At 35.7% G+C, this 27,148-nt stretch overlaps 3 protein-coding genes across 4 annotated transcripts; 2 read left to right on the top strand and 1 right to left on the bottom strand.

The window, feature by feature from the left end:
- The first annotated feature begins 1,357 nt into the window (after positions 1 to 1,357).
- Positions 1,358 to 11,782, top strand: LOC113686214 (ribosomal protein S6 kinase alpha-5). 2 transcript variants are annotated; one of them, XM_027203811.2, is made up of 17 exons: positions 1,358 to 1,521; positions 1,640 to 1,714; positions 1,850 to 2,068; positions 2,410 to 2,525; positions 2,899 to 3,009; positions 3,093 to 3,176; positions 3,764 to 3,867; positions 4,617 to 4,761; positions 5,379 to 5,540; positions 6,031 to 6,156; positions 6,502 to 6,572; positions 6,992 to 7,048; positions 7,288 to 7,375; positions 7,683 to 7,853; positions 8,435 to 8,635; positions 9,477 to 9,627; positions 10,478 to 11,782. In XM_027203811.2, the coding sequence occupies exons 1-17, from the start codon at positions 1,467 to 1,469 to the stop codon at positions 10,813 to 10,815; spliced, it is 2,274 nt and encodes a 757-aa protein (XP_027059612.2). In that variant the 5' UTR covers positions 1,358 to 1,466; the 3' UTR covers positions 10,816 to 11,782. The 2 variants fall into 2 exon arrangements, with proteins under 2 accessions (XP_027059612.2, XP_027059611.2); XM_027203810.2 differs by having other exon boundaries at positions 4,617 to 4,767.
- A 2,466-nt stretch (positions 11,783 to 14,248) lies between these two features.
- On the bottom strand, positions 14,249 to 15,921 carry LOC113686216 (prolyl-tRNA synthetase associated domain-containing protein 1). Its single transcript, XM_089211383.1, has 2 exons — positions 15,792 to 15,921; positions 14,249 to 15,700 (listed from the first exon to the last, which is right to left on the bottom strand). Exon 2 carries the CDS (start codon positions 15,631 to 15,633, stop codon positions 15,133 to 15,135), a length of 501 nt encoding a protein of 166 aa, XP_089067509.1. The 5' UTR covers positions 15,634 to 15,700; positions 15,792 to 15,921; the 3' UTR covers positions 14,249 to 15,132.
- A 22-nt stretch (positions 15,922 to 15,943) lies between these two features.
- LOC113686211 (translation initiation factor IF-2, mitochondrial) lies at positions 15,944 to 27,139 on the top strand. The gene is made up of 18 exons (XM_027203805.2): positions 15,944 to 16,093; positions 16,530 to 16,643; positions 16,840 to 16,908; positions 17,676 to 17,742; positions 18,076 to 18,135; positions 18,539 to 18,620; positions 18,896 to 19,041; positions 19,878 to 20,057; positions 21,075 to 21,124; positions 22,066 to 22,155; positions 22,674 to 22,798; positions 23,031 to 23,109; positions 23,422 to 23,547; positions 24,029 to 24,206; positions 24,755 to 24,892; positions 25,332 to 25,447; positions 25,893 to 26,079; positions 26,651 to 27,139. The coding sequence occupies exons 1-18, from the start codon at positions 16,058 to 16,060 to the stop codon at positions 26,818 to 26,820; spliced, it is 2,013 nt and encodes a 670-aa protein (XP_027059606.2). The 5' UTR covers positions 15,944 to 16,057; the 3' UTR covers positions 26,821 to 27,139.
- Positions 27,140 to 27,148: the final 9 nt, after the last annotated feature.

Below are 27,148 nucleotides of genomic sequence, written 5' to 3'. Positions count from 1 at the left end.
TTAAAAAGCGCTAGCCCAAAAGCCCCCTGTTCCCTTATCCTATAGGCTCCAATAGTAATTGAGTTATGCTTCTTTAAATTTTTACTTTTGATTATAAACAATTTTCTTGTTTTATTGCAATTCCATTTTTGTGAGACTTTTGTTTCTTACAACAAGGCATTCTGCGTTTTAGGTTATTCCGTCATTCCGCCGTTCCGCCATTCCATACTTTTCCCTTTCACTGTTCACCGTTCACCGTTCCCTCTTCAGTGAACTGAAAGTATGGTATTTTGCGGCTTGCTCGCAAAAAGAATCGCAAAAACCGGACACTTGTGTCCAAAATAAAAAGGAGAGCACACGCCTGTCTGCATTTTTTGAAGTTTTTTTAGTCAACATTACAAACAAGATCATTTGTATTCATTATGCTAGTAGCATGTCTCTGTTGTTCGTAATTCTTCGCTCCCACAAATACACATTTATCATTCATCGCTGATTTAAATATTTTATTCGTTATCCATTTTTTAGCATCTACGACGAGACAGGGTCAGTACTTAATCGGATCGATCTAGACGTAAGCTCTGCTTCTTTTAACAATCATCAAAACATAGTTGTGGAATAAATACTTAGAAAAGATAGTAAAGTTGTGGTTGTAATCGTTGTATTTATTTTTCATCGTGGCTTCATGTAGTACTTCTGACAGCCCGATAAAGTCACTCATCATGACTTCTTCGAAACATTTTCTTTTGATTAGAAATTCAGCAGACTTTCCGCGATTAAAAAATGAAACAAAAAGAAGGATGGTACGGGAAACTACCCTGTAATGTGTTTATTTTTAGTAATAAGGCAAAAATAGAGATAGACATTTTGCGCACCATCTCACAACATTAAGTTGTGACTCATGAACATCTCGATCAAGCGTAGAAGTGTTCTGAGGTTAATTTTCTCTTGAGATAGTAACAAATGAAAATAAGTTGGTTTTTGCCAGAGTTTCAAATTTGCATCATCGTAATAGTTTTAGCTACTTGAAAATTCGTGAAGAAGAATCATTACTTCAGACCGGAAACCAAACAGCTCCAAGTTCCGTGTTCATTTACGCTTCCGTAAGACTTCAGTAGTAAGAACATTCCAGCAATTTGTTACTAAAAGTTGTTTATCATTTCCATGTTTTGTTTTTGTTTTCTGCTGTTCTTTTCTCCTTCGGTAATTTGACGATTTGAATTGAATTATTTTCTCTTAGCAATTGAGATTTGATTTAATTTGTAAAAAGAGAGAAATTTAGCGAAAATGACCGGAAGTAGTTGTGAAATTTGGGGAAAGGGGGAAATTATTTTGTCACGTGAGCCAAATATATTACAATTGGTAAACCAATCAGAGGGTCGGAAATAAGATTCGGGGATTGCTACCGAAACCGTCTATGTCGGGCGAACTTTGTGTAATTTCTGCTTTTTCGCTGTTGAAAGCCTTTTAGGCTTCAAAGCGCGGCAAAAATGGTGGAAAATGGCTATGAGAACACGAAACTGATTCACCACGAGCTGAAAAACGGTACAGATTTCGTACAGTTGCTGTAGCGAAGTTAAAATAGTCGGGCATTTTGGTGGTCTGAACATAAACAATTTACTGGTGACGATCAGTTCTGCATAACTTTTTGTTTTTCCCGTAGCTAATTTGACAGCTCATGAAGACGAAAAGGTTGGACTGGAGAATTTTGAGCTTCTCAAAGTTCTTGGAACGGGAGGTAAGGAACACCCGATTTAGTTTCATTCTTTGAGGGATCCTGTTCTGCGCAAAACCTGCGTAAACTCAACTTGCTTGAGTTTTCGTGCTCAACCCCTCGAGGAAATGTTGACTCAATTTTTTTTCTCACGTACAGCATATGGAAAAGTTTTTCTCGTTCGTAAAAGAGGTGGCTACTTCACCGGGAACCTATACGCCATGAAAGTGCTGAAAAAGGCTACGATCGTTCAGAAAGCGAAGACAGCTGAACATACTCGCACTGAGCGACAAGTCCTGGAAGCAGTTCGCCGGTGTCCATTTCTTGTCACATTACACTGGGCTTTTCAAACAGAATCAAAACTACATTTGATAATGGGTAAGTTTAATGTCATTTGTGTAAGTTTCTCTTCGCTTTTTTATAAGTCTGAAGAAACCCTTCATATCGAGCAAGCGAAATCACGACTTGAGGAATCATTTCCGTCAGGTTTAGAATTTCGTACAATCTTCAAATCGTGTTTTTTTATTTAGCAATGTCACGTTTCTAGAATGGTTCGTGAGTTTGGCGTATTTCTCTACGAAACTTCCGTGCTTTAGGTTTCGTTTTTAAATAGGCCTTGTAAAGACTTGATTCAATATCGAAATATTAGTAAGCTCAAATCTTCTTCTAAGTTTCATTTAATACAATCATGATATTTGTTATTATTGTGAATCCCGCAGATTATGTGAATGGAGGCGAACTTTTCACCCACTTGTATCAACGAGAGAAGTTCACAGAAGACGAAGTTAGAATATACATTGGAGAAATTATTATTGCTATCGAACATCTTCATAGGGTGAGTAAAACGTTTTATTTAGACTCTTTTTGTCCGGTTTTCGACAAAACCTGTCGGATTTTACGCCTAATTAGATCTCCTCAGCTTCATTGGTCAGAGTTTACAAGGGATGTAAATAAAAATAAACAAGGTCCAAAATTGGTGACTATAATCGTGTATTTTTACGTCCATATTCTTCAAATTTGGTTGTTTGTGTGGGGCATTTTTATTCAGGAGAGTAAACATTGAACGTACACTCTCTGAAAACTCTGACAGATTGCGCAATGTTTCTCTTTCTGCATTATTTTATTGCACGCAATCTATCTAAACAGTAGTTTAGGAAGGTGACCATGCAAACAACTCGTTGACGAGACAAACTAATTTTTGCTTTCAGCTCGGTATAATTTACCGTGATATCAAATTAGAGAACATCCTATTGGACTCTGATGGGCATGTGGTGATCACAGACTTTGGGCTGAGCAAGGAGTTTTCAGCGCCTAACTCGGTAAGCACGACGTTTTTGGTGTGTAGCAGTTTTCTACCAGTCAAGTAACTTTGTAAATCGAATTTTTTATTAATTGTTTTTAGGGCGAGAGAGCTTATTCATTCTGTGGAACAATTGAGTACATGGCCCCTGAAGTTGTCAAAGGTGGTAGTAGAGGGCATGATAAGGTACAACACAGATCGAATAAAATATTGAAATAAATGTTGTTTTTTTTTGTCGAAGTGAGCAATTTAGATTAAAAAGATGGAGTTGATTCTGGTGGGCAGATGTATGTTTTGGGCCCAATTTAGCCTGCAAATTTGTCACAATGTGTGATAAAGTGATGATAAATGTTATTCAAATTGTGGTGGATATGAAATATTTTAAATTAAAAAAAGCTTCAATCAGCACAAAAATCCTATTTGCACTTCCTTTGTCCTTAGTGCTCTGCTTGCAAATTGTGTCACAATGTGTGACAAAGTGATCAAAACAATAATTTGAAATATGGTAGACATGAAATATTACTGTAGATTACAAAAAAGTTTCAATCAGGACAAAAATCCCTCTATCACTTACTTGGTCCTCCGTGTTGTGCTTGTGAATCTCATCATCACACTCACTACCTCAAAGGAAATAGAGGTCAATGTAAACAGTGCATTTACAGAGTCCTTAATCTTCTCCATTACTCTACTCTCTTTTGAAGAGTAATATAATTAAAAAATAACTTTATTTGCTCTTAAATATTACCCATTTTTTCTTTTCTTTATCCTTACAGGCAGTGGACTGGTGGAGTCTGGGTGTTCTCATGTATGAATTGCTCACGGGAGCCTCACCTTTTACTGTTGATGGCGAGAAAAATAGTCAGTCTGAGATTTCTAAGTAAGTATAATATGTGGCTGACTGTATCAATTGATGCTTCAAATTATGATTCAGTTACACAAAGAAATGATCTCCTGGTAACCACAGCATATTAGTGTCAATGTTTGCTCCAAAATATGGGAGGAGGAGGGGGGAGGGGGTGGGTAGAACTCTTTGAGGCTTGCTTTACCCATTTCACTCCAAATTCTCCTTACTGACTGCTGTACAATTCTTATGATTTTAGTTGTGATAATTTGTCACTGGATCAACTGATAATTGCCTAATTGATATTTCTTGTTATTCTCATCACTTGTCTGCTTGAAATTGTATGGATATTGTAGGGAGAAATTCTGTCCTGGTCAATCAATGCGTGAAAGGGTTAAGTATACTGGAGTGCCTAATCCAAATCCCCTATTGCTCCAAAAATTAACCCTATGTATTCTAACATCAGTATGCATTTTCTCTCTACTGTTCTGTACACATTCCCTAAGGTACTGACAAGAAGAATATCTGTAAGAATCAAGAGCTCCTGTTTTTGGTGATCATTTCCTTTATTCTTGTGACCTTAATTTGTGATGTAGGGGTGATATTGTAAGGAGAAATTAGATGCTAGTTACTCTCAGGGATCATATCATGATTTGATCTGATCAAAGGGTTTACAAAGCTGCGGCAAATGTGCTGTGTAACTAACTAAGTGAGAAAAAGCCACATGGTACTCCCATGTGAGATGAGACTAGATTTTTTAACTCTAGAATTTCTTTACTCTGTAGACGAATTCTGTATAACAACCCGCCCATGCCAGCAGACATTTCAAGAGAAGTTGTGGATTTACTTCTAAAGCTTTTGCAGAAAGATCCAAAAGTGCGACTCGGAGCAAAGGGAGCCCAAGACATAAAGGATCATCCTTTCTTCAAGGTTGATGTAATGCAAAATATTTTCCGTAAATGTTTTGTTATAGCTTCGATTAATTTGTTAAGAGGTTTCCAAAAAGGTTCCTGGCAACCAATCATTTGAATCATTTATTATGGGACCTTTCCCCTGACTAACTCTGTCACCAAAGCAACATGACAAGCTCATTGACAGTCACTTCTCCATGCCTGTAACTCTACAGTAAACTCATTTATTTCATTCCTTTCAAATTAGCTGCCTGGACAGTGGCACCATTATGAGAAAAAAAAATTGTGCATGAGTTATGCCAATTAAAAACAGTGGTTAGTGATGAAAGTACTTTCTGATTGGCTGCTCAAACTTTACATATCCTTTGCTTTTCACCTCTGAGCAATGTGCACATGATTTGTGCCTGAAAATGTTGTAATTGTAAATCAGTTAAAATCATCTTTTTGTGCTGTATTAATATTATCTCACTGTCTAAGTATTTACTAAAAACAATTGTTCACCTCAGTGTTGGTGGCCAGTGGCAGATATATTTACCTTGCTGCTTTGCAGCTTGGGAAATATCCACTTTTAGCCACCTCAACTTTACTGAAAAGTTCTTAATTATTTACTTGCTTTCATCATTGAATTAATTTAAGGCAATTGATTGGGGGCTGTTGGCTGAGAGGAAGATTGCTGCTCCCTTTAAACCTCGCATTGGATTTGAAACTGATGTGAGTAACTTTGCAGAAGAATTCACAGACATGGTCCCCACATATTCACCAGCAGCCATACCCAAGACTGCGGATAGAATTTTCAAGGTAAGACAGATAGCAAGGCTGACACAAAGTATTGAAGCAGCCATTGAATAGGAAATAACCTGTGTAACTTTGTAATACATGCCCAGGTGTAACTAAACAGTGATTGACCTCTTCACTCACAACATCAAGGATACTCAGCTGTAACAGGTGTTACAGCTCACAGCCCTTAGTGATAGCCCTGGATAGGTCACTATTTGGACAGTTTTAAATTGTATGGTCTGTCTTTTAATATGCCTTCGATGATTTAAAAACGGTCAATTTTAAAATGTAATTCCATAAATTAGGTATAAAAATTTGGGATACTTTCTTGCCAATAAAGATAACAATTTTTTTTTCAATCTGTGTCAGAGTTTTCCATTGGTGGTTTTTGTAGTTAATATCTTGGTGTACTTTGTAGAAGATTATCAACATTACACTACACTGTGGCAAAATTGCACAAAACAAGTAAAATTCTATTGTTACATTCTACTTTTAATATTTTTTTGTCCAGGGTTATTCATTTGTAGCACCCTCAATAATATTTGGAGAAAATGAATTTACCAAGCATCTGGTGGCAAACAAACCCTCAGAGCACAGGCCAGCTCCAGGTGCTGTAGATTATGCAGCTTTATTTGAGGTAACAATTCATTTGTATAATCATGTAGATTAAAATGATTTTAGACAGTTTATTTTCAGTAATTGGTTCTCCCAGGAGAGAAATATTCATGATTTAACAGTGTCATAATTGGGCAAACTGATCTCTCTATCAAATCACTAAGAATACTCTTTCATTTAATGAGAGTGTTTTTACTGGTTATTGCAGACTTGGTTTCCATGGATGTAGAACTTTATGCTCCGATTTGCATCTCATGGCACTATCATCATCTAATTTTGATAAATTTTTCAATGATTTTTTTGTAACTTTTGAAATAATGTCACAGTGGTTCTCATTTGAAAATTTTATGGTCATTCTTTTCTTCAGGATTCTCCTTTTTTTCGAAACTATGCTATTAGTGATGAAGTTCTTGGTGATGGAAGCTTTTCAACTTGTAGGTAATGTCACACTGGGTTCCTTGCTACATTGATTGCAATCTTTGAAAAGAAAAGCCTGAGCATGGGGCTCCAAGCTCAACTAATTTCAAGCTGCCATTTAACAACCCAAAGTGACAAAATTAAAAAGTACTCATTGGCCACCGTTTTTGTTCTGCAATTGAGAAATATAGCTGTCAAGTTTTCTTCCGACCAGAAACATGAAGTAACAGATCTAATCTAATTTTACTTTTATCCAAAAGATTTAGCAAACTAGACAATTAAGTGTGAAAAATGTTATATTCTGAGCTCATATGGAAATCGTGCCTTTCAGTTTAAAATGGTGGGCCATAAAAAATAGTAAAAATATGATATGATAAAAAATATAAAAATGGAAATTACACGTATGTTAGGTTAATGTTAGTCAGTTTTTTTTTTTTTAGAAAATGTGTCCACATTAGAACTAGGGTTGCATATGCAGTGAAAGTTGTGAGCAGAAGGTGAGTAAAATCTGGTACTTTTCACAGTGTGTTAGACTCACCTTTATGCTTTACTTTTTGGTGATTAATAAAGTTATTATTGTTATTATTATTATTATTATATTTGGCATCAGTGATGGCACAGTAGCTGTGTAGATTGATTATTATGCAAAAGTGTATTTTCCTGTTGTGAAACACGTTGATTAGAGAAACAAGGCTCTTATGAGGAATTCACATCTTAATTTACTGTGTTTTTGCAGGCGTGATCATATCCGGGAAGAACAGTCTCTAAGAATCTGTCAAGGGCATCCTAATATTGTGCGACTGCAGGAGGTGTTTCAGGATGATGTAAGTGCACTCATTTAAACTTTGAACTACAAGGATGTGATTCATACTTTTCCCTATTAACTGTTATACATTTCCAGATCAAGTAATATACAGAATTTGGTCATTCTTTGGTGGACAGATTTGTCCATCCTCATCATGAGTTTTCTACGGCAAACTGGCCACATATGATTTTGTAAGAGAAGTTAGCATACAATGAAATGTGAAACTACTTCCTTATGTTTTTAGCAGCAAAACTTTTAACTTGATTTTGTCATCTATGTGTAAAACAATTTTTTTTTTCATTTGGATTATTTTCTTTAATTTGCAGTTCCATACCTATTTAGTTTTGGAATTACTTGGAGGTGGAGAGCTCTTGGAAAGAATACGGAAAAAGAAAAATTTTTGTGAAGTGGAAGCAAGCAACATAATTAGGAAATTAGCCTCTGCTGTGGAATTCATGCATGGCCGAGGAGTTGTACATAGAGATTTAAAACCTGAGGTGTGTGCTTGAACCCTTCAATCCCTAAGAGTGACAAGGTTCTAGTTTTGCCTCGCAATATCACCCTGGAATCAATGTTTTAAGTTACAAGAATAAAGGAAATGATCCGCAACTGACAAAGTTCTTGATGGATTTACAAATTCTCCCTGTTAGAACCTAGGTATAGTATAGAGAACAGTATGGAGAATATGCATAAAGATGTTAGGGTGTAAAGGGTGAACTACATCTCATTCTGTGTGTGGTGTTTATGAATAAACAGTAGCTTCTACTTGGTGCAAAAATATACTCAGATATTTGTCTTCAGACTTTATTCTTTGATCCTACCTCCAGCTTTTAAACTAGTTATGAGAATTTGGGGAAAGATCAAGATAATAACATCTACTTGATTAGTTTGAGTATTCTCATTACCTGTACACTGGATAACTTGATACAGTATTGGATGTAACAGGGAGAAGTTTCGTGATAATCACTCCTGGGAGTTGAGAGGTTAAAAGGAAATTTCAAAGCAGAAAAACTGTGAAGAGAGTCATAAATTTAGTTGTTACTAACAATGATTTTGTTTCTGCACTTGCTTTCTTCAGAACTTACTGTTTGTAGATAATTCAGAGGATGCTGAACTAAAAATTGTGGACTTTGGCTTTGCAAGACTTAAGCCAGAAAATCAACCCTTAAGGACGCCTTGCTTCACAGCGGCTTATGCTGCACCTGAAGTAATCAGCCAAACTATGAACAGAAGTGGCTATGATGAATCATGCGACTTATGGAGTCTTGGAGTTATAATGGTGAGCAGAAGAGAAATTGCTCCTGTCAGGTCTTTTGACTGATAAAAAGTTTTTTTTTTTCCAGACAGGGTGTCCTGAAGAATCCTTTTTAATATTTAATAAATAATTATGATTATAAAGTTTTACAGGAAAGACAAATTTTTAGCTGGTAACCCTTTAACTCCCATGAGTGACCAAGACAGAATTTCTCTAATACATTATATATATACAATATCAACCAGATAAGTGATGAGAATAAAGAAAAATATCAATTTGGGGATAATTAGTTGATCCAATACTAAATTCTCTGAAATAAGATTATAAGAATTGTATGGTTGACAGTAAAGAGAATTTGAAATTTGATCTGGGAGTCAAACAGTTAAGCTGCAAATTTGGTACTGAGTTTTCATGACCAGAGTTAGTGTAGATTGGGTGAAGGTTGATGTCATCTCATTAAATGGGCTTTTAGCCACAATCTACGATTCCTAAAAGTGTACTTTAACCCTTTCACCTCCAAGATCTTGTTTAGTAATTCTCCTTACATTAATGCAGGGCTAGTGCTCAAAACATCAGCTTAGAAACTCTTTACGTTGGCTAATTTATGTAAACTGATCTACTCAGTTGATGATACCAGATTACCTTGTACTTCTCCTTACCCTCTGCCATACTATTTTTACGATGCTCATTGGTATTGGATCAACCAATAACCCCCTAATTAGTATTTTTCTTAATTCTAATAATTTGTTTGTATCTCGGTCACTCATGGGAGTTAAAGGGTAAATAAAAGTCGTAACTATTGTTATCACATTGTGTCTGATTTATGAATGAAGTTATAAGATACTTTTCATGTTTTTCACCACAGTACACCATGTTGTCTGGTCAGGTACCATTCCAAAGCAGTCGTAGCTTTAGATCTTCAGATTTCATCATGCAAAGAATAACACATGGTGACATCAGATTTGAAGGGCAGCAGTGGGAGTCAATATCACCAGCTGCAAAAGACCTCATCAAAGGTTTGTTGTCAGAGTTTATCAGTTCATTGAAGCTTGATCCTCCTATGCAAGTCATAATATTTTTATTCAGTTTCTTAGGTAGTCATTTATGTAAATAATAGTACTAATTATATCTATCAACTAGCTAGTGAATGTATTTTGATTGGTCAATTTAGTGTGCCGCATTTCCCTGTTTGCTCCACTCGTTTTCTCTGTCTGTACTGTTAGTTATGGAACCTCGTTTTTTTTCAATCAGTCGGTAAACCACAGTATATAACTCAAACTTACTTTAAGTAAGAGTTATTTATTAACTGAGTTGGCCATGGGGTACTAGACAGGAATTATTTTTCTTGAAGTCATGAAGTACAGACTGATTGCAGGGTAGCGAAGGTACACCTGCCAAATGTTTTCTTCTCCAGCCACACCTGCAACTGTAACTTAGTCAACTTAACAAACAAATTCCAAGTTGCCATGCATCTGTTCAGTAATAAATCACAGATGACGTCAATATGGGGTAAGAACAAAAAAGTGGCACATGAGGTGCAGCCGAGTGTGTCACTGATGTTCTTACCACATTTTGACATCCTCTGTGATCTATTACTGAACAGACGCACGGCAACTTGGAATCTATTTGTTTTATATAATAAAGAATTAAAAAAAGTTTTAATGATGACGTCATCTATATGTCTGTCCTCCAATAGATCATAAGTGAGAACCAATCAGAATGTGTGCGTAACTGAGCTTATTATATAAAAGTATTTTGACTCATGACTACTTCTCTTTTTGTTTTTTGTCTGGCATTTTTCTATCCAATCATAATACTATAGTTAGCTAAATTTAATGTGTGTGTGTGTCTCTCTCTCCTCTTCAGGGCTTTTAACAGTGGATCCAAGCAAGAGATTAAAAATTAGAGAAGTTGTGAACCACGAGTGGCTTAGGGGTGGTACATGTCTGCCCCATACCCCTCTCATGACCCCAGGAATTTTGGGCAAAGGACATAAAAGGACTTACGTGGAGTCTGCATTAAATGTAACATATGATGCTTTTAACAGAGCACATAAGGAGGGATTTACCTTAATGGATGTGCAACAAGCACCACTTGCCAAGAGACGGAAAAAGAACAAGACAACGTCAACAGAGAGTAGGTCTACCACAAGTAGTGATCTAAGCAACAGTGGAGGAACATCCCCCTTATTAAATCCAAGATGACACTGGTCACTCAAATGGTAAATTTTTTTTGAATAATTTCGAACTTGTTACAAATGGAGAAAAACTGTAGATATGGCACACTGTGAGTGATGCAAATACCGTGTAAGAATGAATGAATTGCAGTTTGTATGACTGATAGTATAATTTGTTAATAAAATATTTTAAGAATAATAGCAATATTAAGTTCACTTGGAAATGTAGTTTGAAGGTGGATGTTAAACAATTTGCTGTTGTGGTGAGAATGAAATTTTATAATTTATTGTGTGATATGAGTTTTTGTAGTGCACAAGGTTGCATTTTAACAATTTTTTTTTAGAAAACACACTCAAATAATTTGCGATACATAATGACAAGATTTTGGGGTACTTTATAATTACTAGTCAAGATTGGTTGGGGACACAAATTTCTTAAAATTGTAGTGTATATAACAGTAAGTTATTATTTCTTGTAATAGGACTGAAAGTAATGTTACAATGGCATCCATTGGAATCCTCATTATAATAGTTATTAGTAATACTTGTTCTTATGACTATGCTGTATGTCCATATAAAAGCTCTTGTCAAAATTTTTTTTTCAAATAAATGTTTGGGCACACAGTAGAGCAAAAAATTATATAGAGGTATTGTAGATGACCTGAAAGTTATGACTCACCAACTGGTAGAAATTGCTAGCCTTTTCCCTCTCTTCAGAAGTTCTTGAAATGGAATTCTTTCCCTTTCCTGCCCAAGGGAAATGCCAAATTTTTTCTAAAATGAGAGTAATGAACCACTAGATATAGACCATGTATAATATATCATTTTATAGGTTTTTTTGGGGTGCATGCTATAAAGGACACCAACAGATGTAGAGGAGGTAACTGAAAGACTGTCTGAGAAGTGTCCAGAGTGTAGAATAAATAACCTTGAAATTTTATGTTTGCCTTGTACATGTAGTGTATACCAATAAACTATAGGCTAAATTGCAACCCTCAGAGCATTGATTGTGGTGAGATATCACCTGAACCAAAACAGTGCAAAGACAAAAAGTTCCAAAAGTTGCAGGAGTGGTAAACCAAGTCTTATATTGGAGGGGGCCATGATTTTATGCCTTCAATGTGCAGATCTTTCAATGACCTTTTGGTTGCAAAAGTTTCAGAAAAAATGAATAAATATTTAGCATGTAATGGCATCCTGTGCTATATGGTACTCTTGAGCTGGAAAGGGTTAAGAAACTGAACTGATGTTAAAATAATTGGCATTCATAGATACCCATCTGACTGTACAGTGATCATAAAAAATTTCTTTTTTCAACACATCCTTCTCTCTTTAACTCCTAAGATCTGATTGTTAATTCTCCCTTCTAGCCACCACATATTTCTTTGTGAATTAGTTACGAGAATTTGATTTTAGATCCAAGTAACAACTTAAGCCTAAGCCTAAGTTTCAGTATATTTATTTCCTGTTTGCAAAATGATGTTTGAATATCATGAGAAGTCACATTAATTTTTAATGACTTTTGGGAGTCAAAGGGTTAAAAAAGCCCTAATTTTATAGCATGCAATTTTGAATTTTTTTTTTATTTTAAGCTTACTTTCCTAATAAGCCATTTTACAGTTGTGTTCTTAATTGCCAAGCCTTTGATTTGGAGTGAGGCTGAAGGTGACCTTGTGATAGAGACCAATATCTAGTAAGCATGATAACAAAGTAATTTACATTTGAAAAGCAGCAACATTTTTATCCCAACAAGGTCAATCTTAGCAGCCTCACTTCTGTTCAAAGGCATGGCAGACAAGTTGGCAACTGTTAAATGGATTATTATTAATAATGTCTGCAGTCAATTTTTGTAATGAAAATGTTTCTCTCTTCTGGAGCACCAAGTAGCCAGGGTTTTAGATATATTTGGGTAACCCTACTTTGTTAGTTTTTCTGATCACCAAAGTGTTCTTTTTTTATTTGGTAAGGAATTTGACTTCAAGAAAGTTTCACAGGGAGTTTCACTTTGAGGTGATAATGGGTAATATTGACCTGTTTACTTACCTTGTGCTAACAAACAAAGATCTGTTTTCACAATCAGTGTCTGTAAAATAAATGCTTGCACTCAGTATTAATTGCAAAACTTGAAATAGGTCTACTGTACTGTAATTAAACAATGGTAGTGGTTAAAATTTTTGTCATTAAGAACACTAATAGTAAGTAACACAAGCTTTTTTACAAACCACATGAATTGCGAATTTTGTTTTGTTTTGTTTTGTTTTTCATTATGAGCCTGAGAAGTCTTCCAGATCTTCAGGAAAATTGTTTGAAAGGCTGAAAATCAAGGCAACATTATGTCGCATCACTAGTAAATATTAACTGTTATCGACAATACATAATGGTCTGCATTTTTATGCCAAACGCATGTTTTTTCCTTTTTGTCTGAAGTGTAGCTATTTTCAAGGAGTGAGAACAGACAATGTAAGTATGAGGAAAGACAAGTAAGGTTGGAAAGATAATCGATTAATGTAATTACAGGTAGCACAAGTTGACCAGATTAAATAATAAATGAGGCTTTTAAAAAGTTTCAAAATGTAGACAGAATTTCACTGATTGTTTCCAGACTGATGTTAATTTAACGATTAAGTTGGATGAGCTTGGGTCCTGTTGTACAGAGTAGGAAATGTTATCCAGAATTAGGATAATATTTTAATTCTATTAGTTACATACACTGCAAGACACTTTTGGAATAAAATTTTAACTCTCTCATAACAGCGTTACTTTACAACACTATTCATCTTATTTCAAATCTTTGCAAAAGCAGACTTTAATTTCATCTTACAAACTCCATAAATCTGTGCAGGAAGAGTAGCCACCATCTTGTGTACATATTTCATGGAATTCCAACCACTGACCTACATTCCCACAGACAGACAACAAAAACATGGATTCTCTACGTAATGGGGGCAAAAAGCTGCTAATGGTAAACAAAGCCCCACATAACCTGGGGAGAAGGAAAGAGGAATGAGGGGTGAGGAGTGAGTACTGTAATTTCCGTTCATTTACCCGTATGGCAGATTACCCGCATCGGTCAATTTTTGCAATAACGAGAAAAAAGTTTCAACAGATTACCCGCACTGGCAGATAACCCGCACCCAAAAACAAGAGGAAATCGTCGACTCGCACAAAGTTCCTTCATTGATTTTGCTAACATACCTTTAGCGTGCAACTAATAAATTTTCACACTTTTTGTCTTTGCTTTTTCATTGAGAATGATACCACTTGTAAAAATCTGTTCTAAAAAAATCGATATCTCAAGATCTATAAGTCGAATAAATCCCTTGAAACGGGAAATTAGTCTTTCACTCAAGGCAATGCCAGCCAAGAAATTTCACTTGTGCGTCAAAAATTATCTCGCGTCATTAATTATGCGGCGCCACGAAATGAACATGTCGCATCATTTTCCGTGTGAATTGCTCAAATTTTCACAATTAAAGTCTTTTAATATCAAGTTCGCTTCCCGTGTAAGTGAGAATTGTTTTTTGAAATTAAAGAAGAAACAAGTTGTGAAATTGACAAGGTAAGAAAGTAAGAGTACAAACAAGATAAAACTTTGAATCGAGTTTTGTATGTTTTCGATTTGCATCAGCTTTCATCGAGAGTATTAAAGTCTCTTGTTGTAACGTGCAATCTGCACGAAATAAACGAGTTATTACAGAGGTTTTTTAAAGAGTATCTTTAGCGCATCTTATCATCTCTGGTTTTTTCCTGCTTATAGTTTTAAGACTTATAAGCTTTAAAAATTATCGTATTACCCGCACCTTCCTATAACCTGCACTAACAACTGTTTGTGGAAAAATTAACAGATTACCCGCGGGTAATCGGCCTGAAATTGCAGTATTTACTTTGACTAGTGCACTAAGTACATGACAAAGTAGTCTTCTTTCTGGATTTCAACTAAGAATCAAAATGCTACCATAATTTTGACGATGTTTATACATGTCTGTAATACAAGGACTGATTTACAAATAGATTATTTGAAATCCCTCTTTCCCAGTATAACCTTTGGAGTAAGTCACTAGTTCAGCAGTCATCTGCGAAATTATCATTATTATAGTCTAAGAAAGATTCCCAGTTAGTGTCACATTTGTTCACGTGCCTCACTCCTCTAAGGCACGGTTTTTTGCAAAGAAACTGCCTTTTGCCAATTTTATGACCCCATGCTGAGGATTGCGCTGAAAGAGAGGGACTGCCTCATGGTTCAGATACACAAGTAATCCTAAATAATACTTTGATGACGTCACTTTTGTGTACACGTAACAGATTTCAAACACATTTTGTAACAACGTTCCCACAAACAGTGATTCTAGAAGTGCACAATGATTGGTTCATGCCCAGTTGCTTTGACAAATTTCATGAAATCTTCGGGTTTCATGCTTGTTGTTGCTTCGTTAGTCATCGGATGGAAATGCACTTTCTCGTGATTATCCTCCACAAAACTTGCGTCTAGTAAGAACGTGACTTCTTGATGGGTGTCGTTGAACAGAGATAGGGGTGTCACGCAACCCTGTCCGACACCAAGTTTTTCCAACATAACTGCTTCATCTGCAAACCGAAATCCTCCACTTGCTCCGACTTTTTTGGCAAGATCGTTCAAGTTGATCTCGCGAGTCGCCAAAGCCGTGAAGAGCCATAAGCGTTTTTTCTTCTTGTCCTTCAAGAAAAGATTCTTGCTGTGCGCTCCTGGGAGATGGCCGATATACGGCATCATGGCTTCCACGGTGAAAACTGCGGGATGTTCCACCGTTTCTGAAGTGATTCCCAAGTTTTCAAGGTATTCCATGAGTTCTTTCCGTCCACCGGCCATTTCAAAATGTTCAAAATGTTCCAAATGGAAATGCGAAGGCAAGACGTGCAGAGAAGCAAACTTACCCCTACGTCGTGTAAAACAACATTTTGTGTATTATTGGAACTGACAACCATTTCAAGAAGCGGTTTTAGACAAACAAATGAAACAAAAATTACCAAAATGCACTTATATCTTTAGATCCTCTTCAATACGTGTACTAGGCACGTTCAAAATCTTCTGCAATCATTATTTAAAAACCGCCAACGCCGTTCCCAGCATACAAGGACATTTTGTTTCACTAGATATGTCGTGGTGTAATACCGCTGACCTATTAAAGTCCATATCATGGCGCATGAAACAGACGAGAGAAATCTTTGCAATTTCCAAATGACCTCTCTAGCGCGTCACGCTTAATTGTGTGATATTATGACGCCCCTTTACAATGAATAGGACTTTAAGAGTTTCTCTAAGGAGCCAGGTAAGAGAAAAAATCGGTGTAGCCGGTACTTTTGTCATTTGCTTCAGCGCCGGTGGTGGCGAGGACTGCTCTTGGCAACTTGTCACAGTTGAGATCACGACGAGTTCCACGTGAAGTATTTTGTTTACGGTGTTCCACTAGATAGATGAAAGCTAGGTCGCATCATGTGAACTCTCTACTGTAAGGGTGATTTGAATGTTTGAACTCTTTGTCGAGTACATTTGACTGACAATATGATAGAAGCCGGTGAAGCAATATTGTCTTCAGAAAATAATTATGTAACATACTTTCAGTTAAAAAACTCATAGTGGTTATGTCGATTACCTGAGTTCCTCTTGAAAAATAACTCCCTGAATCTTTGTTGAGGAAAAACACCTAAACTTTGTACTGAGAGAAAACTGCAGTTTTAAATGGATGAGGAATGTTTGCTTTTCAGATCATCCACCACATTTGTGGCAAGTACTCCTTGCAGTTCACAAGGCCAGTTACTTGTGTATGGAAGCATATTGAAAAAAGATGTAAACATCAAGATTCTTCAAATGCCTTTAAGGTACCTTTTCTTAATTTTCTGATTTGATAAAACTTTGTCTTTTAACTCCTTCAAACCCATTGCCACATCTTGGAGATCCAGTAGTCTTGCTTTTTTCAGGAAATTAGGGTGGTATTTGTATTTTTACTGAACAGTATTTGTTTTAATCTAATTTTTAATATTCATATCCTGTTCCTTTTTCTTTTTTTTATGACAGTTTCTGGGCCATGCAAGGACAGCACTCCACAGATGGCAGCATTCCTTACCACAGAAACCTGGTTCACAGGTACACTGTAATTTTTTTTAAGACCACCCAAAAATTTTGTCACATATTATATACCTGTCACTTGTTATCTGAAATGCAACATTTGCCGCACAGCCCAGCAATTAAAGGTTCCCAGCATTGCACATATAGTTAACAGAATTGTGTTGTTTAACCCTTGAACTCCTGTGAATGACCAAGACAGAATTTCTCTTTACCATATCAATACAATATCAAGCAAACAAGTGATGAGAATAAAGAAATTATCAATTAGGGGACTATTATTTGATTTCACTATCAAATTCTCCATACTAACATCATATGATTTGTATGACAGAGAGTAAGGAGAATTACTAATGAGATCTTGGGGGTGAAAGCTAGGGTTAAGGTTTGGAAAGAAACTTTTGGGGAATGTGGTTAACATGGAGTAGAGGTCATGCAGCTCTCAAAAGGGTTATCCACCATCTGAAAATAGTTACATTTATTTGGATTGTGGGACATTTTACTTCTTATGACAAAATCCATAATATTACACAATTATGACTCCAGTAACTCAATGTTTCATTTGAAAGTGGTGTCTAAAGAGAAGTACATGATAACAGGATTATCCATGGATGGTTTGATATTGTTAAGTAAACACAAAAGTTTAAGAAAAAGACAATCTTTTACCTTGGATTTCAAATTTAAAATATTGGTGAAAGTTTCATGAAGCCATGCAGTTGAACACCAATTATATGTTTATTGATGTGTTCCGAAGTAAATTTTTTTTCACTCTCGTCTTGATTTTTCAGTTATATATTGCATTAAGACCAGGTATGACCATTAGACAGCTTGCTGCTGAGATGAGTTGTGATCCAGGTAATGTGCAAATAAAATTTTATGTTATTAGTAACCAGTAAATCATTGTCTTCAGATGATTTCAAAATCACATGTTGAATATTACTAAAATTTAACCCTTTAACTCTCATGAGTGGCCAGGACAGAATTTCTCCTTGCAACATCAATATGATATCACACAGTCAAGTGATGAGAATAAAGAAAAATATCAGTTAAGCTACCAGTTTATTAGTTGATCCAATGGCAAATTCTCTGAACTAACATTATAAGAATTGTATGGCAGACAGTATGGAGAATTTACAGGGATTTTGGGAGTGAAAAGGTTAATCCAAATTAATTTGAATGCTTAAACAGGTTCTCTAGCTGACATACTGGTTGAACTTGGCGAAGAATTGCCCAATGGTCTGCTCACAGGTACATGGAAATGTCTTTTCATTGTAGAAAACAGTGAAATATTTTAGAATCATGTTTTTGTGTATTTTTTGTTTTATTATTAGTAATTACTTGAAAATTCCAAAACTTAGCTCGTGAAAGAGACAGATTTACTGAACCCTCCAATCCTTAAAAGTGACCAGCATCTAATTTCTCCTTACAGTTGTACACTATAAGTGCAGTATGAATAATTCCCACCGATCGTGGGAGTATTTAGGAAGGGATCACCATACTGAGAAGCTTTGATTGTTAACCAAATTCTTCTTGTAAGTACCAGGGAGAATGTACAGCAAAGAGTACAGAGAACACAGATCTGCATTAGGGTGTAATGGGTTATTTAAAGAGACTGAAAAAAGTTCATGTTCTGTGGTATTTTTATGCACAGTGCTTTCACCAGACCAAGCCGAGCTGTTGGTGATGGAACACAACATGACTCCTGTTCACCGAGATCTCAAAACAGAAACAAGGTGTGAAAAATGGTTGAAAATATGATTCTTGATAGTTAATGATAATAAATAATATCAAGGATCTCAAGTTCCCTTATATTCAAGTTCATCATTTTGACAAGATCCAGTTGTCTTTAGAATTTATATTTACACTGTCAATTGAGTGTATTATGTGCTCAATGCATGTAAAGTGCTTTGTATAAATTTATGTTGATTGTAAGTAAAACTTAATATTACTTTCTGTAATGACTGATAATGTTTTTTTCATTTTTGCTTCACTTGAAAAAAAAAAAAAGCCATTCCCTTGAATCAAGGCCTCCTGTAGTGACAATTATGGGTCATGTTGACCATGGCAAAACCACTCTACTTGACACACTGAGAAGAACATCAGTAGTGGCCGGGGAGGCTGGAGGAATCACACAACATATTGGCGCTTTCTCAGGTAATAAAAAAAGACTAAATTGGTGTGCGTAGTTATAGAATTTCTCTTCGAGTGTTGAATTAGGTATCTTGCAGGTGAGGGCAGGAAACAAGTAAGTTATTAAGGTGAACTATCTACAAGTAACCATGCATTATTTTGTTTATGACATAGACACCATGGGCCTATTCTGACAAAAAAAGTTGACTTTATTTGCGACAGGTATGGGAAAGATCAGTGACTTGTCAGTAGCTGATTGGCATAATCAAACACATATAAAGAATTATGGTAGTTTTACTAATGTGCAGTGATGGCTTTTCTCAGGGCTGGAAATCCTTGTAAAACACTGCAGTTAATATCAATAATAGCAAAAAGTAGTTTTTATCACTCCTAGTCCTCCTTAAATTGGTCTCTTTAAGCTGTCAGGCTAGCTTCATTCCTATATTAATCCTTTAACTCCCAAAGATCTGATTGTTAATTCTCCCCTCTAGCTGCTACACATTTCCTTGAAAATTAGTTTTGAGATCTTGGTGCTATATCAAGATAGCAGCGTCTACCTGATAAGGTTGAATATTCTCATTACCTGTTTTCTGAAGAATGTGTGGATATTGTAGGGAGAAGTTTTATGTTAATCACTGCTGGGAGTTAAAGGGTTTAAAGAAGCATATATACAAATAAAAGTAATGTTGCCGGGATATCAAAACAAGGCAGTGATCACCAGAGTTTTGCTGGCTACTTGATAGCATGTCACTGGTTACTCTGGTCAAAATAAATACCTTTTGGCCCTGAATGAACTTTTCACAGCTTTTGCAGAGTCTACTGCAAAACATTTTGAAACCCTTGTTGTCTTCCTTTTGCAGTTAGCATTAAAGGAACAGACAAGACAATTACATTCATTGATACACCCGGCCATGCTGCATTTGAAACAATGAGGGCCAGGGGGGCTAATGTGACAGACATTGTTGTACTTGTTGTGGCAGCAGATGAAGGTGTGAAGCAGCAGACAGTAGAGTCCATAAGACATGCCACCAGAGCAAAAGGTATGATGTCAATCAATATTATTGTATAAGACTGTGTGCATGTTGCCATCAGATTTTACTTGCTGGTAAAAATATTTCTAGTTACAGTAGGCTGAATTTTATTATTTCTTGATACCTCCTAGCCCCTCTTAGAAGGAATCTAACCCTGTACCTGCTAACCCTTTAATTCACATGACTGACCAAGAAAAAGTTTCTCCCTTTACTATCAAATTATCAAATACAACATCAAGCAGACAAGTTATGAGAATAAAGAAAAATGTCAGTTAAAGGATTATTACTTGATCCAATCAACTTATAGCAATAAGAATTGCATGGCAGGCAGTAAGAAGAATTACTAAATGAGATGTACTGGTCAAAATGCAACGAAGACTTTCATTCATTTGTAAAACTGAACAATTTGGCTGAAATTCATGAAGTCCATGCCTTGAAGTCCTCTGAGACTAGCCACAGGCCAGAGCAACTAAATGCAGATCACCTTTCTTGGTGTACATGTAGTTTCTATAAATAACTCTTAGCAGTCAAGTTTGCTTTCTGTGTTGCTAAGATACACACCAAGTTTTTTCCACTTGGATAAATGGCCCATGCTCTATTGAGCATGTGGGCCTTAAATCTGAGCTGAAACAACATGGTTCTGTAACTTGCAGTACAAAGTAAGGAAACGAGGGTAGTAAGATATGTATTATGATTAAATGTGCGGGTTCAGATAGAGGGGGGAAGATTTTAATCCAGACAAGTCAAAGCAACTTCTAAATTTAGCAGGCTGTATGATGAAATATAGCCCATTCAGTTGACCAATCATAGCGCAGTACATGCTAACTCAAACTGAGAGATGTGATGATATAATGTATTTCAAGAACTAGATTTGATTTGATTGATTTGCATTCCATTTGGTCACTGTTCTGAAGAAGAATCCAACATATACCTTTGGTTCATTTCAAAATTATTGAAATGCAAAATGTGAAATTGTAATTATTGTTTTTAATTTAACATGCTAATGCTGATGTTTCTCACCTGCAGTTCCAATAATTGTTGCACTCAATAAAATAGACAAGCCCAGAGTTAATGTGGTATGTTTTTTCTTATTTTTTATGTAAAATTGTCTAATCTTTCAGTTGCTGCAAATTAATTAACTAAACCCTTAGCCTCTAAGAGTGACAAGCATCTAATTTCTCCTCACAGTATCATTGCTAAATCAAACATAAAATTCTTGAGAATTAAGGACCAAAGTGATCATCATTTTAAGAAATTGATCCTTTGTTGTCAAACAAATTCTCCCCTTCAGTGCCATTGGAAATATATAGAGAATGGTGTGGAGAAGATGCATATTGATCTTAAGGGTATAGGGTTAAAATGAATGGTTACCGCTATACTAGCATTAATATTGTGGACTGCAGATATTTAACTTACTTCTAATGGTATTTGTTTCCAAAAGAAAATTACTGACAAGCAGATTCAGATTGGGTTTACTTTTAATTACTTGTTATCAGTAGTTTCCTGTCTAACTTTTGGTGAAAGTTCTACAGACAAACCACAGAGAATAGAATAACCAGGACAATTAATCCCCAATTACCTTAAAGTGGGTCACTCAATCGACATTAGCCCTACAGTGTAGCACTGACATGTTAGAATGAGAGGGATTTATAGAAAACAGTTTAGAAAGCAGTGTGGCTGAATGCTTTGGCTGTTAGACTTCAAATCTGGTTTTCCCAGGTTCCAACAGGTTCCTTCTCACTTAATTTTTGTTCTTGGCTGCCCAGCAATGTCAACTTCTTGGCTACACTTTTTATATAGCCAACTGGTCAGTCTCCTGCCAGTCAGGATTTTTAAACACTGTTTTATTTACAATGTTTCCAATTTGTTTGTATTGGGCCTGAAAATCCCCACTGGCAGAGTAGTCAAGTAAGTGTACATGACACATGTACACAGTAAATTACAAATTATGATGAGTTCTTTGTTATCAAATCTGACAGAGTCTTTGTTCTATTACTGTTTAAATAATTTTATGCAGGAGCAAGTCAAAAAACAGCTTCTGCAATATGGAATTCAACTAGAGGAGTTTGGAGGGGACATCCAAGCTGTAGCAGTGTCTGCCTTAAATGTATGAATGATTAGTCAGTCAAAATGATAACTAAAAGAATCATTCTACATGCAATGAGTGCATTCTGACCCATAGCACAATACCTAATGGTCAAGTTATTAATATTTATTAACTTTTATTTAAAAGATAAAGTTTCTTTTAAGGGAGAAGTGCAAATGGAAGGGTAATTCATGAGAAAGAAAAGAAGAAAAAAAAATATTTTGGCCAAAATCCTTGGACCCCTGAGAGTGACCAGCATCTAATTTCAGTTGATACAATATCACCCCTGAATCACACATAGTCACACATGGTCATGAGCATAAAGGAAATGGTTACCAACTAAAGAAGCTCTTTACTTTAACTATAAACAAATTCTCCTTGTCAGCACCTTAGGAAATATGTAGAGATCAGTATGGAGAATATGCATACTGATGTAACTGTGAAAAGGGTTGAAATGAAACCTTAAATTTTAATGATCTATGATCACAGCTTATTTGAATAACGCTTTTGTAAGGAAAGTAATCTCTCTCATGTTGAAGGGAACCAATTTTGATGAACTGCTGGAGGCAATCCACACTCTTGCAGAGTTACAAGATCTAAAAGCCAAAGTAGATGGGCCAGTGGAAGCAATTGTCCTAGAGTCAGGCAAAGACAAAGGAAGGGGGTATGTCTAATTGTTCTTAAAAGTATTTGCAGTAGTTATATTTTATCCTAGTTGACAATTTTCACTATAGTGTAAAACAGTCATGTCTGGAACACCCTTAATTGACTTCAAATAGACTAATTATGAATGTCTTGGGGAGATTTTGTGTGTCATATATGGCTATCTGTACAGTTGATTATGGGTGATGAAGGTAGACTCGTTTTAATTTAATCATGGACAAATTTTATTTCAGCTCCATTGCAACTGTTCTTGTGAATAGTGGAACACTGAGGATAGGTGATATTCTGCTTTGTAATCAAGTATTTGCAAAGGTAAACTTCTTGCTGACTTGAGGTTGTTAAAACCTTTCTCTAAATTAAACACATTTGAATAAATGGACTGGAAGGGTATAGAGAATAAGTAAATTGCCCAGAAAATTGAAAAATTTTGTTTACAGCAAAAATTTTGGTCATCTCAGAGTATAAGAGTTTCTTCCTACTAAATACAAATAGATACAACAAGATTTTTAGCCTACAAAATTCCCATGGTACAAAGTGTTCCCAGTTCAGCCATCATTATGGGTTAGAAATTGTAACTGTAATTTGATGATATCATAATGGAGTTTGATTATTTTGGACCTCAAGGTGCGTCTCATTCTTAATGACCATGGTCAAACTGTGACAGAGGCCATGCCCTCAACTCCAGTGGAAGTAGTGGGTTGGAGGGACACTCCTTCTGCAGGAGATGAGGTTATCCAAGTTGAAACAGAGGTAAATTCTACAGATTTATTAGTTAACTTAACTCTTTCACTCCTGCAGTCTCATTAGTAATTCTCCTTACTGTCTGCTGTACAATTCTGTTGGTGTAAGTTTGGAGAATTTGGTATTAGATCAACTAATAAACCCCTCATTGATATTTTTCTCTATTCTCATCACCTGTTTGCTTGATATTGTGTTGATTTGGTAAGGAGAAATTCTGTCTTGGTCACTTGTAAGAGGTAAAGGATCAGTTAGCAATAATTCAAAAAGTGGATAGAGCAACAGACAAATTACTAGATTAAAGTAGTTTACTTTTACACAGTGTAAGACAACAATTATTTTTAAATACTACTTCTTCTGTTAAATCTAAAAGTATAACTTGTTTCAAAGTTAGACACGCCATCTTCATTTTTCATAGCTGGAGCTACACCATTCTTGAAACTGTCCTTGGAAATCAATCATTCAACATCCTTCTTACAAAATATGTTTGTAGGAAGAAGCTAGGGATGCTGTAGAGAAGAGAAAGGCAGTATTACGGCAAAGGAAACTACTTTCAGAAGATGTGCATAATGCCCTACTGGATGTAGAGCTGAGCTACAGAAAGGAACCAGCTCCCAAGCAGCCTAGCAGTGAATATGACTGTAAAGACAAATTAAATATTATCATTAAAGGTTTGTGCAAAATGATACAGTTGTTAGAATTCAAGGTTAAATGGGCCTGCTAAACATTTTCTCCTTGTTAGCACCTTTAGAAAAGCAAAGAATGTTAGGGGTAAACAGTTAGGATCTCCTAAAAATGATCTGACTGAACTCTTTCCTAATCAGAGATCTAGCTATTCTGCTCTTCATTGTTGTGATGCTGTAAATTGATGTGACTGATCATGATATGCATTAATTTAGAGGTCACTGAAAGAAGCGATTCCTTACAACACAAATGTTATTCACAAAATTTGAAATTTATTTTCTTCACAACCTGTAAAACTATATAAATTTACCATCAACAACATAACTTGTTTGTGAGTACTATGGCCTCACACTTATACTTTTATAGTTTATCATATCATCAAATAAAGTTAACTGTCTCAGGTGTAAATACACTATATATACATCATAACAATCAATTTGAGGTCTCTTCTTGAGTAATTGAGAGTGAAGCTGTTGTGGTCAAATTTGAATGTGGGTGCAGAGTTGTTGACTTTTCTTCAATCCTTGCCAAACAGGTGATGTTGATGGTTCCTTAGAAGCAATCAGCGACGCTTTAAAGACATACAAATCAAAGATGGTGAAGTTGACAGTTCTATCCAGCCAAGTTGGAACTGTCACTGAAAGTGACATCAAGCTTGCAGAGACTTTTCATGGTAAGAAAACTGAAATCTATTTTCTTTTCTCTGAACTGCAAATGTTTATTCACACTCTACCTATGTACAAGTCTGTTCACAATTATTCTGGATCATCAAAATTGTTGCAATTGGTGCTGTTGTTGTTGTTGTTTCTGTCATTGTCAATTTACCATCATTGTCATCATTACTGTCACTATCTTTCCTTTCCACCTCATGCCAACTACGTCAAATAGGTAGCAGATGTCCTTCCCCATTCCAGTTCTTAAAAATGTCAATTACAGCACCACATAAATACCTTTCAGACTAAGATTTAGTTGAGATGAACTTATGCTCCAACCAACTACATTACAGTAACTTACACCCAGGAGCAAATGCCATAAATTAAAGGAATAGTAATTTTAACCTGATGATGATTTCAGAATCTTTTATTTCCCTCTGTACTTGCAATTAATTACAGGTATAATTTTGGGCTTCAATGTGAAGATTACAAAACAGATGTTGTCTTTGGCTAGACAGCGTGGTGTGGATGTGAAACAGCACAGAATAATTTACAAGCTTTTGGAAGATGTTAAGGTATATCGAATTAGTATGTCGTCTCAACTTTCCAGCCAGATTATTATTCTGAAAAGGTTAATATGTAAATGAAATTATCTCATCTGCTATGTTCCACCAGTTTTATTAACTCAACTTGGTCCTGGTCTCCCTCTCTCTTTCACTCTGACGTTAGTATTGTGCCATTTACTATTTTGCTTCATTTTAATGTAGTGAACACCTGGAACAAGCCACCTATAGCACATGTCTACTGGGTGCAGAACGAATTATAATGCATCTTAAATCACAGTAGCAAAGCAAACAACCTTAAAATTTTAATAGAGAGCACTAAAAAGCTCATAGTATTTTTATTAGAACCCTAAATTCTCTGATGCTGTTAGGTAACTATTTTTGTGCCATTTGTTTTGTTATGGATTTATTGGGTCATTAATCTTACAGTTGTAATTATCTTGCATTGCACTTGCAGGCTGAACTAAACAAGAGAATCACTCCTATTCATGAAGAAAGCGTTACTGGTGAGGCAGCAGTTCTTAAAGTGTTTAAACTTACTGGCCGACGGAAGGCCACAGTAGCTGGTTGTCAGGTCAAGACTGGGACACTTGATCGCAAGAGTTTGTACAGAATAACAAGGAATAAGGAAGTTGTATATGAAGGTGATGTCTTGTTTAATTTGATTTGGGTTGATAAAAATAATCCTGTTTTTATGTATTTGTCTGTATTTTTTGATGATAAAACTGGAAAGGCTCTGATTTCACTTATTTTTCAGCTAGCATACTTATTCCTACTTATATCCTGTCCACAACTTTCAATGCTGTTTCCCCTCTTGAAAAGGGTGAGACTTGATGCAAGCAATGCTTTTTCATAAAATCATTTCACCCTAGGATAGCAACTTAATGATGAATATGTAACTTGCTGTAGTTGACACCGTTGATGTCAAGCAGCAGAGAACAATTAGACAAAAGAATGATAAAATCAATGAAAGAGATTTTGGCAGTTGGTTTTCTCTTGCCACATGTTCTGTGTTTTCTCCACAAAAGAGCTGTAACTTTCTCCTGCAATTTCAAAGCTTGTCAAGAGACTGGAGAGGGGATTTGTTTTTCTTATTTTTTACTTTGATGACTTCCCCTTAGAGCTATTGGTTAAAAAGTCCAAAAATAAAGACTGAATCAAATTTGTTTGGCTGTCTTGGTAACTAAATGTTTCTAAACTGACTTTTTTTACCAGGACGACTGGCCTCCATGAAGCATGGTGTTGATGATATAAGCCAGGCTAAAAGGGAAACAGAGTGTGGCTTGTCATTTGAGAAGTTCTTGGATGTCCAAGAAGGAGATGTGGTTCAATGTTACACTGTGAATGTCATTAAACCAGAAATTGATTGGGATTGGGGTTTCTGATATATCACAAAAAAAAGATAATCTCTTCATGTAAAATACTTATAAATTAATCTTGTCTTGGGCTTTTTAATATCAATGATAGGTGGACTTTACAATGTAATAGGTGGTTAGCTTCAAATTTTATCAAAAATAATGCATCAAGGTTGTATATGATCATTGCGCTTAAGCTGTCTTCCCATTTGTAAAAAAAAAATGGAAAACATTTGAGGAATTGTATCTATCAAGAGAAATAAAGCAAGTAAACTTTGAAATTATTATTTAACTTTATTTGTTCCCCCTAAAAACAATTTTAATAAAAAAATTTTGATCATGGTGAAAATGGTACAGT

The sequence above is a fragment of the Pocillopora damicornis genome, chromosome 7, assembly GCF_964200805.1.
Source record: "Pocillopora damicornis chromosome 7, jaPocDami1.2, whole genome shotgun sequence".
Classification (NCBI taxonomy): domain Eukaryota; kingdom Metazoa; phylum Cnidaria; class Anthozoa; order Scleractinia; family Pocilloporidae; genus Pocillopora; species Pocillopora damicornis.
This window is presented reverse-complemented; position numbering and strand designations above follow the sequence as displayed.